This window comes from Crocodylus porosus, unplaced genomic scaffold, assembly GCF_001723895.1.
Source record: "Crocodylus porosus isolate Cpor-Errol unplaced genomic scaffold, CroPor_comp1, whole genome shotgun sequence".
Lineage (NCBI taxonomy): Eukaryota > Metazoa > Chordata > Crocodylia > Crocodylidae > Crocodylus > Crocodylus porosus.
The window spans coordinates 5,761,947-5,777,984 of NW_017728931.1; the positions used below are offsets into that span (position 1 = coordinate 5,761,947).

Below are 16,038 nucleotides of genomic sequence, written 5' to 3' on the forward strand. Positions count from 1 at the left end.
AATTCAAAGATAAGAGCTTGGTAAAGGGTAAGCAATATTTTATGCCCAAATCATTACTTACATTTTAGCAAAAATGAGCAAGTTTATGCCATCCTATTTCATATAGACTTTAAAAAGGAGCGAGAGAAAAATTACTATAAATTACTATAAATGAGGAAAATAAGTCTTTTCTTGAAAACAGAGAAAAATCATTTCCCCCAAAATGAAACAAAAGCATTTATTAAATATCAGAGACAAAAGAAAACTACAACAATTTAAACTCAACAGTTCCAGAATCACCAAAATATTTTTATAACTACAAATTCTAGCAAGTTTCACAAACACTTCTGCACTAAAAATATTCATCCCATATCAAATGAAACAGATGGGTTGTAACACCAGTAATCCAAAGAGAAGACGTTACTATACTATCCAATTTGCCTTAGTCAAGTATGTTTGTCAAGGTCTAACGGGAAACATTTAATGCCAATATTGGGCAGACAGAATTTACTGCTACAACTTTAAAATTATAATTAATCATCAAATATCAGGAAATGCAACAATTATATTTCCAGCAACATAACACTGCATACATATTACATATTAACAATCCTGTTTTTATTACTTAACCATACTGTCTGTTTAAAATGTTAAAGCATGCACTATAACAGAGAAAATTTACACATAAATACAACTCTATCCTAATATTCCATTCAAGAAACATATAGCACAACCAGAACATTATAGCACAATTACGCTAATTAAAATAACACACAGCAAACTGACATTCAGTCAGTCATGCTTTCCCAAAAACCAGTATTCCCTGAAAGAGTAGAATAGTTGTAAGAAACAGAAGCAGAGAAAGTAAATATAATTTCTTTTGGCTTTAGAACAAAAGAAGATGGACACCTGGAAAACAGGTCAATTCTTAGAAGATGTGTACAGCCCATCTGAAAATGTTATGGCAAAAAAGGCAGTCAGGCTATAGTAGTTATTGTTAATCTGGACAGTAGTAGAATTGTCCACTTCCAACTATCCTTCCAACTGTCTCTCCTGTTTTCTTCTTTACTTGAATTCCTTTCTCTTTGGTTTCTCTGGCACTCTTTGGCTTCCTAGTTCCTCTGTTTTCCATTCAGCAAGGCTACATACTGCTTGGACAAGGGCATTCATTGATGGCTTTCAGAAAAGCAAATCCCAAGGATTTTACAGCAGAGCTGAATGCATTGGGATCAAAGAGGTTTTAGTTTACAGGTTACTGTATCAACCTCACCCCTATACATGCAAACTCCTCCTGCAGCTGGCTATATGCAGGGATTTCTGTTGCTTCCTGCTTCCTTTGCATCTGCTACATATATTTGCATTTACAGAGTTAGAACCAAGCCACTTCCTTCACTCCCACCTATTGTGTTCTTCTCCCTTCAAGCTAATTTGGAGTGGAAATTGAGTTAAAAAGGAAATTGACAGGGAGAGGAAAGCATGATGTAGCCTGAGGTACACTCCTTGCTTAGTATAATTGTCCAAGGGCCAGCAAAGGATGGGACTGCTGCTTTAATCCCCTGGGCATAAGAATATTTTGAAGCTTTCTTCTTCCTTATGAAAGCAAATGAACCTCATCCTTAGTAAGAAGTCAAGTCAAATCAGTCCCGAGGGTGCTGTGACTGCTGGGGCAGCTTACATGCTGTAACAACCCTCCTCCACTCTGTCCTGTGTTTGGCTAGCTTTGTGCACTCCCATCAGTTGAAGCCCTGTTCAGTCCTTAATATTGGTTCCCCAGCCCTTCTTGAGTCTACCTCTTTTTCTCTTTCCCTTCACTATGCCCCGTATTATGGTGCCGGCAAGGGTGTCCAGCTTTCTTACGATGTGTCCAAACCATTGCAATCCAAACCACTGTTTTTTCACACAATTTGAACTGTTTGAGATGACTGACAATTTTATCTTAAAACAGCACAGGCTGCATTCCAGGAACTTTTTGACATTTTACCTAGCTTATACTAAGGATGGTTTGGGACACAATGTTAAAACACCCCTGGAACGCAACTTGTGTTGTCTTAAGATAAAATCGTCAGTCAGTTCAAACAATTCACATTGTACGACAATCTTTTAATGAAAAAAATCACATGATTTGAGATACATAGTTGTTAACTGTGTCAGAAACAGCAGATATGGATAGTTAATTATAATGGGGCTCAATAGCTATTAAAAAGAAATAAAAAAGACCCTTAGTCTGTAAAGCAATATGGGGAAAACTCTTTTAGCTGCCTGGCATATCTAAAATCTAAATACATTACAAATGCAAAAAGAATAAATGCAACAATATTACTGGTTATAAGTTAAAATGATCATGCTACTTCTAAAATTGTCTTGTTCAAATCTAGATCAAAAACCACAGGAGCAGTGGAAACAATCCATGCCTTCGTAACTTAAAGGCTAGACTACTGCATTGTGTTCTATGTCGGGCTGCCCTTAAAAACTGTCCGGAAGCTGCAGCTGCTGCAGAATACTGCAGCCCACTTTCTGGCATGGACAGATCACCAGGAGTATATAACTCCAGTGTCTGTTATGACTCCTAATAGTTTTCCAGGTGCGATTCAAAGTGCTGATTTTGACATAAAAGACCCTAAATGGTCTCGGCCCTACATACCAAAGGGACCATCTTCTCCCTTATGACCCGCTGTGATCCCTAAGCTCAGCCAAGTAACCTTCTGCAAGTACCACCAATATGCCACATCCACCTGGTGAAACACTTGGGAGGCCATTCTCAGCTGTTGCTCCTCAGCTCTGGAACTCTTTCCCTCTTGAGGCCTGCTAGATAGAGCCTAAGCCTGGACATCTTTCACAAAAGCTGTAAGGCATTTCTGTTTGTGCAGGTGTTTAACAAACAAAGCTATGCTAAGTTATTGTTTAGAAGGTTCTCTGTTTTATGCTGATAAGCTAGTTCACTTTGAAGTTATTTTGTTCTCTTGTTCTTCTGCTCTGTAAGTTATTCTGTCCTGTTGTTATCAGCAGCCCTGGGCCTTTGTTGGGAAGAGTGGCACATAAATCAAATACATAAAGAAACAAAGAGAATCAATCAACTGTTGATCATGACAAAAACAAAAATAACATCTATGCTTCCTAATCAAGAAAAGGAAATTGGAGAACTCATTTCAAACTAGGTTAAAAGGAAGATTTTAGAAGGTGCTTTTTGAGAGGTGCATATATGCTCCTTGAAATTAGAAAAAAAATATTAGCATGTTCTTCAGTTAGAAAGGGACAAAGGATTTCCAGGGTGTCAGAATCCTTGTAGGAAAACTATGTCCTGGCATCATGTAAGTGATTTAATTTACCACCCCCAAAATTCAAAGCCACCAAAGTGATGAGAAGTTCCTCCATCCCCAGTTGCTTCAGTGTTTTCCCACTAAATCCCAGTCTTACGAGAAAAAAACTCCAAGACAAAGAGGAAATGTGAACAGTAAGTGGAAATAATGAAAAGATAACAGTAAAATGAGTATTATAATTTAGAGTAAATAACGTATTTCTTCTTCAAGGTGGCTTTTAAACATTAAGGATTCTGGAAGACTAATGAATGACCAGTACAACTCCAGGAAGAAAATCAGAAAAATGTTGAATAACCAGACTATATTACTGCCATCGCTAACAGAGCATCAGTCGTGCATCTCAAGTCAAGAGAAAAGTGCTATATTGAATGAATAGAAAACCAGGCAACCGCTCTGTAGATTTCTATGACAATTATGCACATATCAAATTGCTAGATAATTAAATAGGGACGCCTTTCTCTCTCAAGTACCAGAAGAGACAGGGTAGAACCTATCCACGTCATGACTTTAGGTAACAACCAGATCTGCTGTGTTCCTGGATATCAATCCTGTAAGTTTAACTAGCATGTGGTAACAAAAACAGTTGATCTTAACCAGTTCATCTGAATGCTGAAAATCTTGCATCAGGGAACAACACTCTTCTCCCCAGAAAAAGGGCAATTTTCTAACACTGAGTGTCCTGTACAGTATCCATATTGGTAAAAGAACTGTTCTCAATAATCTGTTTGAAAAAAGATCCTTATCCTATATTTTTTTTTATCAGATGGTATAAAATCACTAGAGACTTGTTCAGACTACTCCTTGAAATGTTTAAAGCACAGGAAACAAAGGGCTTTCGTGACCTATAAAGGTGAATCCTACTTAATTTTGACAACTTTCTTACTTTTTATACCTTCTCTTCTCTTTCAGTTACTCTTCCTTACAATGATTATGCACCAGATGACCTGTGACATGATGCTGAAATACTATGGGAAGATAATTAGGATACATGTTAACCACTACTTGCTGCCTAATCTCTTTATATCTTTTTTCAAAAGCCAAAAAACCCCACCCTGATTGCAAGATGTCAAATACATATGATACCAACTTTTTAAGAACTCCTGTAAAAACTCTCTAATGCAGCATTTGAGCTATGCTACTACTTATGCTGTTCTTCTTTTCTTTCTTTTAGTATTGGGTGCTTACTGGATTTTATCTTCTGCTGCAGAAAACATTTAATTAAAAGAGATGAACCACTATCAACTTTGCTAGATTACATTAACAGATTTCTTTACGTAATTTTTAAAAAGATGAACTAAATAGGATGCATTCTTTTTTTCCTGTCTTGGGTAAATTGTTCATCACTTTCAATGAAGAAAAAAGAAATCTGGAAGATCAAAAGTTAGAGAGAGAGATCTCTGTGCTTATGAAGCTTAAGCAAACTCATCACATACTGTTTTTCCCAGGAGACCAAACAACCATCAGTTTAAGTTTCTGTGGAGTATTGAAATAAGAGTGAAAAATAAGTTAGCCTCTGGAAAAAGAGCTATATTTCCAAGTCTCTTTATGAAGACTTGGCTTTTCTGCTAAGAGGGTAAAAGCCCACTGATGCAACTACTATCGTTGCCAAGTTGTGCAATTCAGAGACTTAATTTTCATTCTGTATGGAGAAGGGGCCAAGTCTAACCAGAGATGATGGGGTAGACTGGACAAAGTACTTACACACTTTTTTTTTTTTTAAAAGGTTGGCCTTGAAATTATGAGGTCCCTCTTTTCAACCTCAGATGGTTCTTAGCCTTGGCTGCCATCATTTAAGAGCCAGCACAGTGGTGCTTTACCTTTGTGAAAAGTCTGGAGTTAAGCATTTCTTTGACTACAGTAAAGCAAAAATACTCAAAATATGATTGAATAAGAACTGTGCCAGTGTAAGACCTCACAAAGCATTGTTTAGGTCTCAAAAACCACATTTACATCATAATCCAGGAACAGGGAAACACTGTAGTTTCTACTAGCTAAACAGTAACTTTTTAATTGTAACATACTTTTCAATTTTGTCTCCTTTGTCCACCATTTTTAGAGCCTGTCTTACTAGGTAAGGTATCTAAATAAAGGAAGAAAAACCCTTTGCCCAACAGCAAACCTTAGAAAAAACAGGCTAACATTTTCAATTTTGCCCTCTATTTAAGCAGAACTATTGTGGATATAGTCTGCAGTGACAGTAGATGCTGGAAACCATCCTAACGATAATTAAAATGGAACAATCTGTCAAGAATCTCAGCTGGGCAAAATTAGCTGCCCACTACATGAGACGCTGACGGCACAGTAGCCAAATAATACTATGCAGTAGGGGTGTGCGAAATGGGTCGGATTCAATTCAGATTTGGCCCAAATCAGGGACAGTGATTTGATTTGTTGATTCCCCCATTCGATTCAGCCAAATCCAAATCTGAAGATTTGATGCTGATTCGGAGAATCAGCGATTTGGCCACAGACACAGCTTTAAATGTTTTTTTCTACATACCTCGAGGTACCAGATGCAGCTCGTGAATGCTGTGATGCTGGGGCAGACGAAGTGTCCCACAGGAGCACAGCCCCTCCCCCCCCGCGGTTGGCAGCGAACCCGGAAGTGAACCAGAAGTATTTCCAGTCTACCAGGGAGCGTGCAGGGCTCCCCCATGCTCCCAGTTGCTGAGCCTGGGGAGCACATAGGGACACGCCAGCGCACTCCCTGGCAGACCCAGAAGTGCTTCTGGTCCACTTCCATGTCTGCTGCTGAGCGTGCTGGGGACCCCCCCGCATTCCTGTGGGATGCTCGGTCTGCCCCACCACTGCAGCATTCACAAGTCCCCTGGTGCCTTGAGGTATATACAAAAACCATTTAAAGCTGTGCCCATGTCTGAATTGCCGAACCTCTCTGAATCTATTCGAAGGGATCCGATTCAATTTGGAGGGATTAAACGGTCTCCTGATTCAATTTGGATTTGGAGATTTGGCCACCAAATTGAGCTGTATCTCTGCCTAATCGAACCAGGGACTGAAGCTTCGCACAGCCCTACTATGCAGTAGTGCATCCCAGCATGGATGGTGCTAATATGCTACTGAGCAGTATTATTAGGCTACTGCACAGTAGCATCACTTAAAAGACATTTGCCGGCGCTACTGTGGATTAACTCCAGTAACCTGCTAATACAAGACCTAAATAAATAAACGGTAATGACTGCATAGTAGCATCTCGTATAGACTTGCCCACTGAAAAATAGTTGGCTTGGTTCTATAGCCCCAATTTCTTTGCAACACAGAAAAGAACGAGCAGATGTAAATAAGATGGAAGAATCGGAATGTGACCTGCTACACTCAAGCTTTGCCACAGAAACTTTTAGTGTATGAAATAGAAAATGATGGTTACTCACCTGTAACTGATGTTCTCAGAAATGACTTGCATGCAATGGCCCTTCCTTTCATGCATGCAATGGTAATATAACTTGGACTAAGAGAATCTTTTTATGAAAGTGCCCACTGGAGTGTGCTCACAATCACTGCCACTCCTCTCACAAGTCCAACTGTTTGTAACTGATGCTGTAAAGGGCACCTGATGTGCCAAGTGCCTTAGAGTTAAAGCTGACACTTGAACACACCACAGAAAAAGGAAGGATGGATGGGGAGTGGCAATGTACAGATGCCACCCTGAAGAAATCTGGTTACAAGTAACCTTCATTTCTTTTTTAAGTGACCCTTACATACTTCCACTCTTCGGGCATCAGACAAGCAGTACACATTCCTACCTATGGAGGAAAGAAGTGGATTAGTTAAACGCAGAACATAAGCTACTTTCCTGAATTCTATATCTAATCGAAATGGCAAATCTAAGGAACACGTTTGGCAAAAGTAAGAACTGATCTTCAAGTACAGCTCTACATATTTCAAACGGAAATATATCTAAAGCAGGCCACTGAAACAGCTTTCAGGCTAGTTGTATGCATCACACAGGAAGAGGTGTCTTTATTATTATACCATGTCAAATCCACTGAGGTGTTGGTAAGTAATTACCTGACATATACTGTTTTCACCTTAAGAGAGGTCTAGAAAGGACCTTAAAGTTTGAATGTTCTTGTAGTACTTGTATTATTTCATAATCTCTGGCAAAATTATTGTCCTCTTGCAATCTCAAAATCTGGAAATGAAAATGTCAATAATACTTTTCAGTTTCCCTGAACTAAATAACACCTAAAATAAAGTATGGCAGCACTGAAAATGATCCTTTCTGAAGACTCAAGGTCCCAGAACCTGACTAAAACATCTGGATGATCTGCTACTACAGGTCAAAAACAGGTGGTCAGTTGAGTACTCTTCTTTTTATAGCCCAGCCTTTCAAATGTTCTCTCTGTTGTACACATGTAGTAGAAAAGGTGGTAAGATAAGCAAGAGCATCCCAGCAGACACTGTTCTTGGAAGGGTCCACCAGTCCACTGCATGTAGTCAAGCACAGTGAATCCCCAAGAATGGGAAAGTATAGAGGCCACTGAAACAAAGTTGATTCTGCACTGCAATGAAAAGAAGTCCTTCAAAAAGACTGATAATACTAAAAAGTTATCCTGTGCGAATGTTAACATTTTCCTAGTCTCCCTAATGGAGTATATTAGGATCCCTTACTTTGTCACATTAGAGGGCATGCCATTTATATATAGTGCTCTTTGCTTTTTCTTTTGACTAGGCTTGGTTTAGAGCAAAGGAATGGCCTTGTTCAAAAATATTAAACAAAGATTTTGTTTTAAAATAGGGTGCTGATACATACAACTTTAATAATTATAAAAAACCTTAAAGAGAAACTTACTTGTTAATGTTTCAGCAAACTATTGATAAGACTAGAAAAGATTTATAGAACATACAAATTAACAAGTTCCAGACCTCCACCTTCAACTTCTCTCTTACATACATGTGTAGTAGAAAAAGAAAAAAAAATAACAAGACTGCAAGCCTTATAGCAATGGGTTTGCTATGTTAGTTTTGCTTGACCCTTTCACAGTATATGGACAGAACTCCTACATGTCCAGCAATTAAATGTCTTTAAAAACTTAAAAAACCTAATGAACAGTAATATTGGTATATGACCATTTCACAAAACTGAATTCTTTCCTTCCTAAATCAGAAGTCCCTGTTCTCTGTTATTTCAACTGAGAATAAAATAAGGTTTCTATTTATGGAAGTGCTTGAACGTGAATGTTTTATATACTTTAGAATTTATAACATGGAAGTTTTTATGCAATAAGAAATTGTGGTTTCTACAACTGTACAGATATAAGAAGTACTAAACTGGCCTGGAACCTTGAATGGAGAAGATGAATATCTAAGTGACCCAAAAGCCCAGTAGAAAAATAATTGTTAAAAGATAACAAACAGGTCACTGAGCAAAATTCATAAGATCTACACAAGTGTCACTGGGACAATGGTTGATGAAAAGGAGTATTAAATTCATCAGGTAAGCATATCCTACAGTAGCAACTGAAAGGTTCAAGTCAACTGTTAAACTTTTTCTAATATCCATTCTGCATAAAAACACCCTACATTTTTTGCTGATTTTGAAACAAAAGCTTGTAAAATCCATCTACAACCAATAACAGACCAAAGTTAATCATAAAATAAGCCAAAATTCACATTCACAATAACTTTACTGTCACTAAAAACATTTGCAAATTTAGAAACTTCATATAAGATCCCTTGTAATTCTACTGTAGAAACATTTCAAATGCACAGGTCTACCATCCCACAAGTACAAAATGTCAATACTACCTCGTTTTCTCATGTATGTAACACTTCATGGGCTTTAATACAACAGTCATAATGCTGGCAGTGTCTCTTAATCAATTTGAGGTCAGAATTCAGGTCCTGCATTTCAACAGATAGTGAAGAACTGCAAGTTCTAAGATAAGCGTTGACTGTTCTAGCTAGAACTACTTTATTTATTCAAATCCAAAAAAAGTTTTTCCCCCCAAACAACATCACAAACAAAAAGCCTCATCTTACTTTTGAGTACCGGCCTAGGGTAGGCAGCGACTCAGCTCCCTGTGGGTAAAGCTAAAGCTTGAGATGAATTGCTGCCTGCCCCAGACCAGGGTGGCTTGTGTGGCAGGGGAGGGGGTACATAGCCAGGGGGACATGGGGAGATCGCACCTACAGGCATGATTAGTGTGGAAATGAGTGTTTGCTTAGCTGATCCTTTGTTATTGACTACTTATAAAATATATATTGTATTATCCTTAATATTTGTTTGTGAGCATCTCCACAATATTTAAATTAATTTAAAAAATCTTTAAATTGTATTTTTAAAATTGTGCAGAATTAAATGCATGCTCAATCTAACTGGTTTTATGAAACCTAATGCAAGAAGGATAGAAAACTGCATTGGACTCTGCTTTGGCAGACTTTGGGCTTATAAATGTCTATACATGTGCTCTGGGGTGGGAGGCACCCATACATTCTCTCTCTTCCCTCATACTGTTACAGAAGTGGAACATTACTTTGGAAGAAAAGATTTTATCCGTGTTGAACATGAAAAATTGACTGAAATGGCCAAATCTGGCACAGTGGAGAAAGTCTCCATTTCCTTGGCTGCCATACCCTCCCACCTTTTCCACTTCCATATAGAATGATAGAACTGGTGTGCTGGAAGGAACCTCACAGGCCATTAATGCAATCATGCTCATTTCTACTCCTATGTCTGTCCTCACACTTTGTCTTTTCTATATCCCCAAAATATGTGCACTGCCCTTTTTCTACAGTCCTCCAAAACACCTTTCCAGCTCAACCTTACCATAGTCCTTCATACACCTCTGTCCCCTACAGTTTTCTTTCACACTCACTCTTCTGCACCCCTCTTCAATGCCCCCATATACCCAGGAAGTTAGAGTGTCTTCCGGAAGGCCATGGTTCCTAGAATCACTATTTCTACCCTTCTTATTTTTATTACATATTTGTAAGTTGCTCATCTCCTAGTCTCCAAGGAACATGACAACTTTTTAAAAGAAAGGTTTTATAGGTTTACATAAAAAAATATGGAGAGGCAATTAATAAATGTAGCTGATTTTTGAATACGAGATTCCTGAGATGGTCACCCTAAAAATAAGCTGTTTCAAAGTTACATAAAGTTTTGGGGCGTTTCTATTGAGGGATATCTGTCAGCATGCCTATACCATTTTGTTGCTACAGCTATGCTGGTAGAATTTAGCTTCCACCACTTCCAGAGACACCAGTATAGATATAATATTATAATTTAAAAGCACATCAAGGCCCATAAAATTGCCAGTGTAGAAATGCTTTAATGCTTTCTTGGATACACCTGGGGAAGAAAAGACATAAAACAATACATAAACAATATTTGTGTCTCCTAGCTGTTACTTAGTACATGGTCCCCAAAAACACCCACAAATGGAAACATGAAAAATTATTAGATCATTATGGAACTACACAACTAGATGAAGTAGTTTTGGACAATCCATTCAGATTGCTAAAATAAAACTTACGCTTGTTTGTTAAACTAACAGAACTTCAGAATCAGTCCCATCCTAAGAGAGAACCATAAAGGAAACCACAGAAAATATCTTTCAACAGAGGTTTGAATCTAGAGCCTCCGACATCAGAAAACAACTCTACTGCTTGATGTAATGGAATACATCTTTCACTTGATTGTAGTAGTACACTCTTATTCTCAATTATGGGCTAGAGAAAAATATAAAATACTGACTCCGGAAGTGAGTTACTTGCACCCTTAAACACTTCAATAAAAGTCAGTAATTCTATGCTCACCTTTTTCAATAACTGCTATTAGTGACATTCTCCTCAACCAACATCAAAAAAGCTTCATTATCCATCTCCGCGAGAAAGAAGGTATGCATCATTGTCCCACTTTTGCAAAGGGGGAATTATGAGTCATGTCCACTGAACCACCCTCTCTCTCAGAAAGAAATAGGCTACATTCAAGCTTGGCCAGCTGTCCATTCAATCAAGCTTCTCCTATTGCTCACCTCCACAAAGCACTTACACAAATCAACATGATGTACTTATTTTCTCAGTAGTGGAAGGAGCTCCGGGAAAAAGATACTCCTGCAGTTAAGGCAACAGACTGAGACCTAGGGAAACTTTGGCAGATCCTGTTCTCTTTTGTGATACTGGGTAAGACATGTCAGAATTTTCAGATGGCCTCAAGTTTTGTCTTAGGGCAGGCAATGAAATAATTTGAGGAAGGGTCGCTGATGTCTTGACACAGAACCAGCTGGTTCTAACCTGCCCTTTTTCAACAGGTGGGAGCTTTGGAAAATCACCCTGCCCACAGGCCAGCAGTCATGAGAACATGCTAGAAGTGAGTTTCGGACAGATGCAGAAGAGACAAAGAACAGAGAAAATTAGCAAGCCCTTTCTTTTCAACCCCAGGATCCGTAGTTCTCCAGTCACGTTAGAATTACTTAAATTTAAAACACCAAAGGAAATCCACCAAACATCTTCAGTAGATGGAGTTAAGGTTACAGACACTTAACATTACCTAGATTAGTTATACAAATAGTAAAAGTCACCTTAATTCCACATTTACTATTTTTCTAGTATTTGGTCTTTGTTTACTGTAGGTCTAATTTTCTTGTATGGGATATGTGGAAATAACCTTAGCTTTACATTTCCTGATTCTGTAATGTTTAAACACAGACATTAAAACATGTTTAGAAAAGGCATGACTGTTACAGTCACAAACTTAATTTCACCTTAATTCAATGTTTCTTTTGGGTGAATACATATATTTGGAAATGTTCAAAATAAGTGGCCACTGCATTAACATTTGCAAATTCAACGGGGAACAGTGAATGAATAAACAGAAAGAGGGCAGAGCAGTGCCTGGGGGGGTGGGGCATGGAAGAGGGAAATAATTAGATCAGTGGTTCTCAGCCTCATTAGACTTAAGGCACCCCTCAGAAAATGCCAGTTCTTAGTTTTTTCTTTTTTTCCCTGCTATAGAAAAATAATAGAGCAGTTTTTCTGCTGCAAAGAACTTGGAAAGACTACAACAGCTCAGAATGTTTTTCATTATGATGGATTCTTATTTGAAATCTCTGGTTTATCTTGTGAATCATGCTTGCACACCTAACAGTGCAAACTTCGCATGGCACCATAGGGCATCCTTGAAAGGATCTTAAGGCACTGCAAGGTGTTGCAACACCACAGCTAGGAATCAATGGATTAGTAGAATGTGGACTCAACATGGATAGTTGCCACGCAGAAGAGAAGCAGACAAAGAGGCAAGAAGGAAAAACTGGCTGGATGGAAAGGATACGTGGTCCTGTAGCTCACCATGCCCTGAAGTTCTTCCACTCAGGCTCTCTCACTCAGTATTTCCCCAACTGACTTGAGTCCTCTAATATACCATACAACAAAGCAGACTAGTGAAATCCAGGCAGGCAGCAGGTAGAGGAGCTGGACCAGGAAATGATGGAGAGCTCAAAAATGAGATTTAGACTCAAGACTGCTCAGTGTAAGCACTACTAGTTAGCTCTTTCCCTACAACACTATCTGACCTCACAATTTATCAGGGAAGTCCTTCACTTGGGTAAATCATAGGATGCTTGCTCAGGAAAGCCTACTTCATTAGCAAAGCTTAAAGTTATAGTTACCACAGAAAGGCAGGAAATAGAGGTGCTAGAAAGAAGAAGGAAATAATCTCAGATAATGAGAGAGGGGGAGCAGAGCACAACAGAATAAGAAAGAAGCCTCTGAGTTACAGACAAGGCTGACTGTTTACCTGGCTTATACCTGGATACATGCAGGGCATAGCTAATGAGTGAAGGAGGTGAACAGGGCAGTATCAGAAAATAGTACTTAGTAACAGCTTTGAGTAAACTCCATCAGCCAGCCAACCTTCCTGATTCAATTAGGTTATCTTAAATAAATAACTGCATGCACTTTATTTTAAAACATTATAAATATCCTAGGTCAAAGGTATCATTGGAATATGCACTGATATGAATATTAATTAGCATTTGTATTTCTTAGGCAAAAGGAACCAAAAGTGAAAAAGATATCCAAAAAAAGTTTTACTACGAAAAGCAGAATTAAAAAATTTCCTCTGCAAAAAATAACAACATTTTACGGAAACGTTACACAGCAAGTTCCATTGTTCCTTGGAGAGTTGTTTTGTTCAATTTGGAGACTAAATCATTATAATATCATGAACATATAAGAAATGTTATATTAATTCTTCAAGTGGAAATCAAAACACGAACTACAGAATCCATACAGAAGCCTCCATATTTAGTGTATCAACATTCTAACTTACATTAGGTCATCACTATTTTTACTGTAGTTACTACTGCAAGATAAATTTCAGGCTGGTGATTATATTAAGGACATCTGTACATCTCAGTTACACTCCTACAACAAGCAGAACCAGTACGTGTCTGAACTTTTCAATTAAAATCTTGACCCTGAGCCATGGAAAGATCTATTTTCTGAAATTTCCCTGCAGCTGCAAACTTGGCACCAATTTAAAAATGCCACCCATTGTAGCAGTTAAACTTTGCATATGCCTATTCCAGTTCAATATAATTCAGGAGACTAATTCTTAGTGCCATACTCTGCTGTACCTCTAACAACTAAGAACCAATTCCTAACACAAGCAAGTAGAGATACTGCTAGTAAACTCATCTACCATGTAATTTAGTAAGATGCATGTCTGTGGATCAAGGTTTAAAAACAAGCCTAAAGGTCCAAACCCTGGTCTGATAACACAGATGCAGAGTGCCATACCCCTGCAGACATTCAGTGACTTAAACAGGGCTCCAAAAGGAGTGCAGTCACCTGCCCACACCAAGACTGAACATTCCCCAGCCCCTCTTACTTTTAAGTTACCCCCCACACAAGCTCTCTATCACCTCTTAAGGCATCCTACTTTAATGTAACTTGGAGGCATATATACACTGGCCTGCATTTTTCTGTTTGGGGTTGATTTTCTATAGAATGGGTTTATCTGTACCTAGTTTATCCCCGAGTTTGTTTTCCCATAGTTTTTAATGAAAATAAAAACAACATCATGAATAATCCCTAATGAGAACTAGCCTCATGTGCAAATAGATTTTATTTTTTTCTTTAAACATATTCAAGTAATTTAGTGGGGAAAAAAGTTTTGTGCATCTTTTTGAGGAGATAAGTTATTTTAGGGTTGGAGTGTTGCAATCATGATGGGCCAGGAAAGGTCCAAAGAGCAGCACTTTTTTGCAGTACCTTTTACTGGACCAACTGTATAGCAAGGAGAACTGCTAGATAACCTTTTGGGTAACATGCACCCCTCCTTAGACAGCAGATGCTCAAAAGCTGGTCCAACAGTTCTTCCTACTATATAGCTGGTCCAATAAAATATATCACAGAGTTTATTTTCTCAGTCACTTAACTCAAAATGACAAAATGCATTTTTTCTTCTTTTTATCCAATCTTTAGATCAAGGGCATGAAAAAATTCAGCCCAAAGAAAAAAACTTCCTCTTCCATGTCATAAACAAGAGTACAATAGCTCTTGTTTGTCATCAATAGCTTTAATGCTGTACAAAATACTACAGGACTATTTATGTAGTAATGCAAGTACAACTAGACTATGTAGTAAAACAAAAAAACACAAGGTAGAACTGGACAAATGTTTAGTTTTTAGACTACCAAGATAACCAATAGTAATGTTTCTATTTAAGTCAACATGGAATGGGAACATATTGCCCATCCAGATTTTATCTATAAAATATCAACCTATGATTTATCTGTTACTTTTGATCCTTTCCAAAAGATAGTAGAAGGAAAGTTAACATCATCACAGCTACTTCGCTTAATAATATTCACAGTGAAATCCATGCCTCCTTTAAGTGTGAAACACATTTTCTGGACTGGAAGAGGTTGTATTTCTTTTCTAAGGGTTTTGGCCCCTCTTGTCAGAGTTATCAATACATAAGGAAAACACCGTAAACTTGTTTACAGTGCTACATTTTGACTGGGTTGAATTTACACATGTGCAAAGAGAGGAAGCATGTATTTATATGCATCATTTTTCTTTTAGATTCTATTAACTGTAGGAGGAACGTGCCTTACTGTAACCTATTAAAAAGGCTAATTGTAAAGTTATCTTCTCTTAGAATTAGAGTACTCTTGTAGTTGTGATGGTCCAGGAAATGTGCAAGAAACATGGTTTTTTTAGTGATATCTTTTATTGCCTCAACTGTGAGAGATGCCAGATGAGCCTTTGGGTACAAAGTACCCATAGTGACAGTGGATTAACAGGAGTACTATAGAGCATAAATGTTACATATCTTTAAAAAATGAACCATTTAAATTAAAACACTATCATTAAATTCAGAAAAAAATGCCTTTACTGAAGAAGTGGACAAGGGATCTTAGGCCAACAGCAACTATGTTAATTCCTAAAGAAAACCTAAAAAGTATATTTATAAAATGTGAAACAATTACAGTATCAAGTTCATGATGCATTAATATTTTACCAATGTGCACATTTTAAGTGCGTTTTTGACTGTGTAATCCGAAGTCAGAAAAGAGACCATTAAAAGCAGCAGTAACATAGCTTGCCTCTAGTCAAAATGTAGTTTTCTATATTATTACAACCTGACATGTATATGACAGCAAAAATTCATACCGCTTCAAAATTAAGGTCTAAAATTTATATCACTTCTAAATTAAGCATATTCCTAGGATTTTTAGTTTGAAGGTCTGGGGCCTTTTCCTAGATTCAGTGT

The 16,038-nt window shown here is 37.8% G+C and overlaps 1 protein-coding gene across 1 annotated transcript in view; it reads right to left on the reverse strand.

Moving 5' to 3' along the window:
- ZC3H6 (zinc finger CCCH-type containing 6) overlaps positions 1-1,125 on the reverse strand; it is a 46,331-nt gene extending 45,206 nt beyond the window's left edge. The window contains exon 1 of the mRNA XM_019544091.1: positions 889-1,125. Coding sequence (XP_019399636.1) covers positions 889-929 — 41 coding nt within the window. The 5' untranslated portion in view covers positions 930-1,125. The remainder of the gene's footprint in view (positions 1-888) is intronic.
- Positions 1,126-16,038: the final 14,913 nt, after the last annotated feature.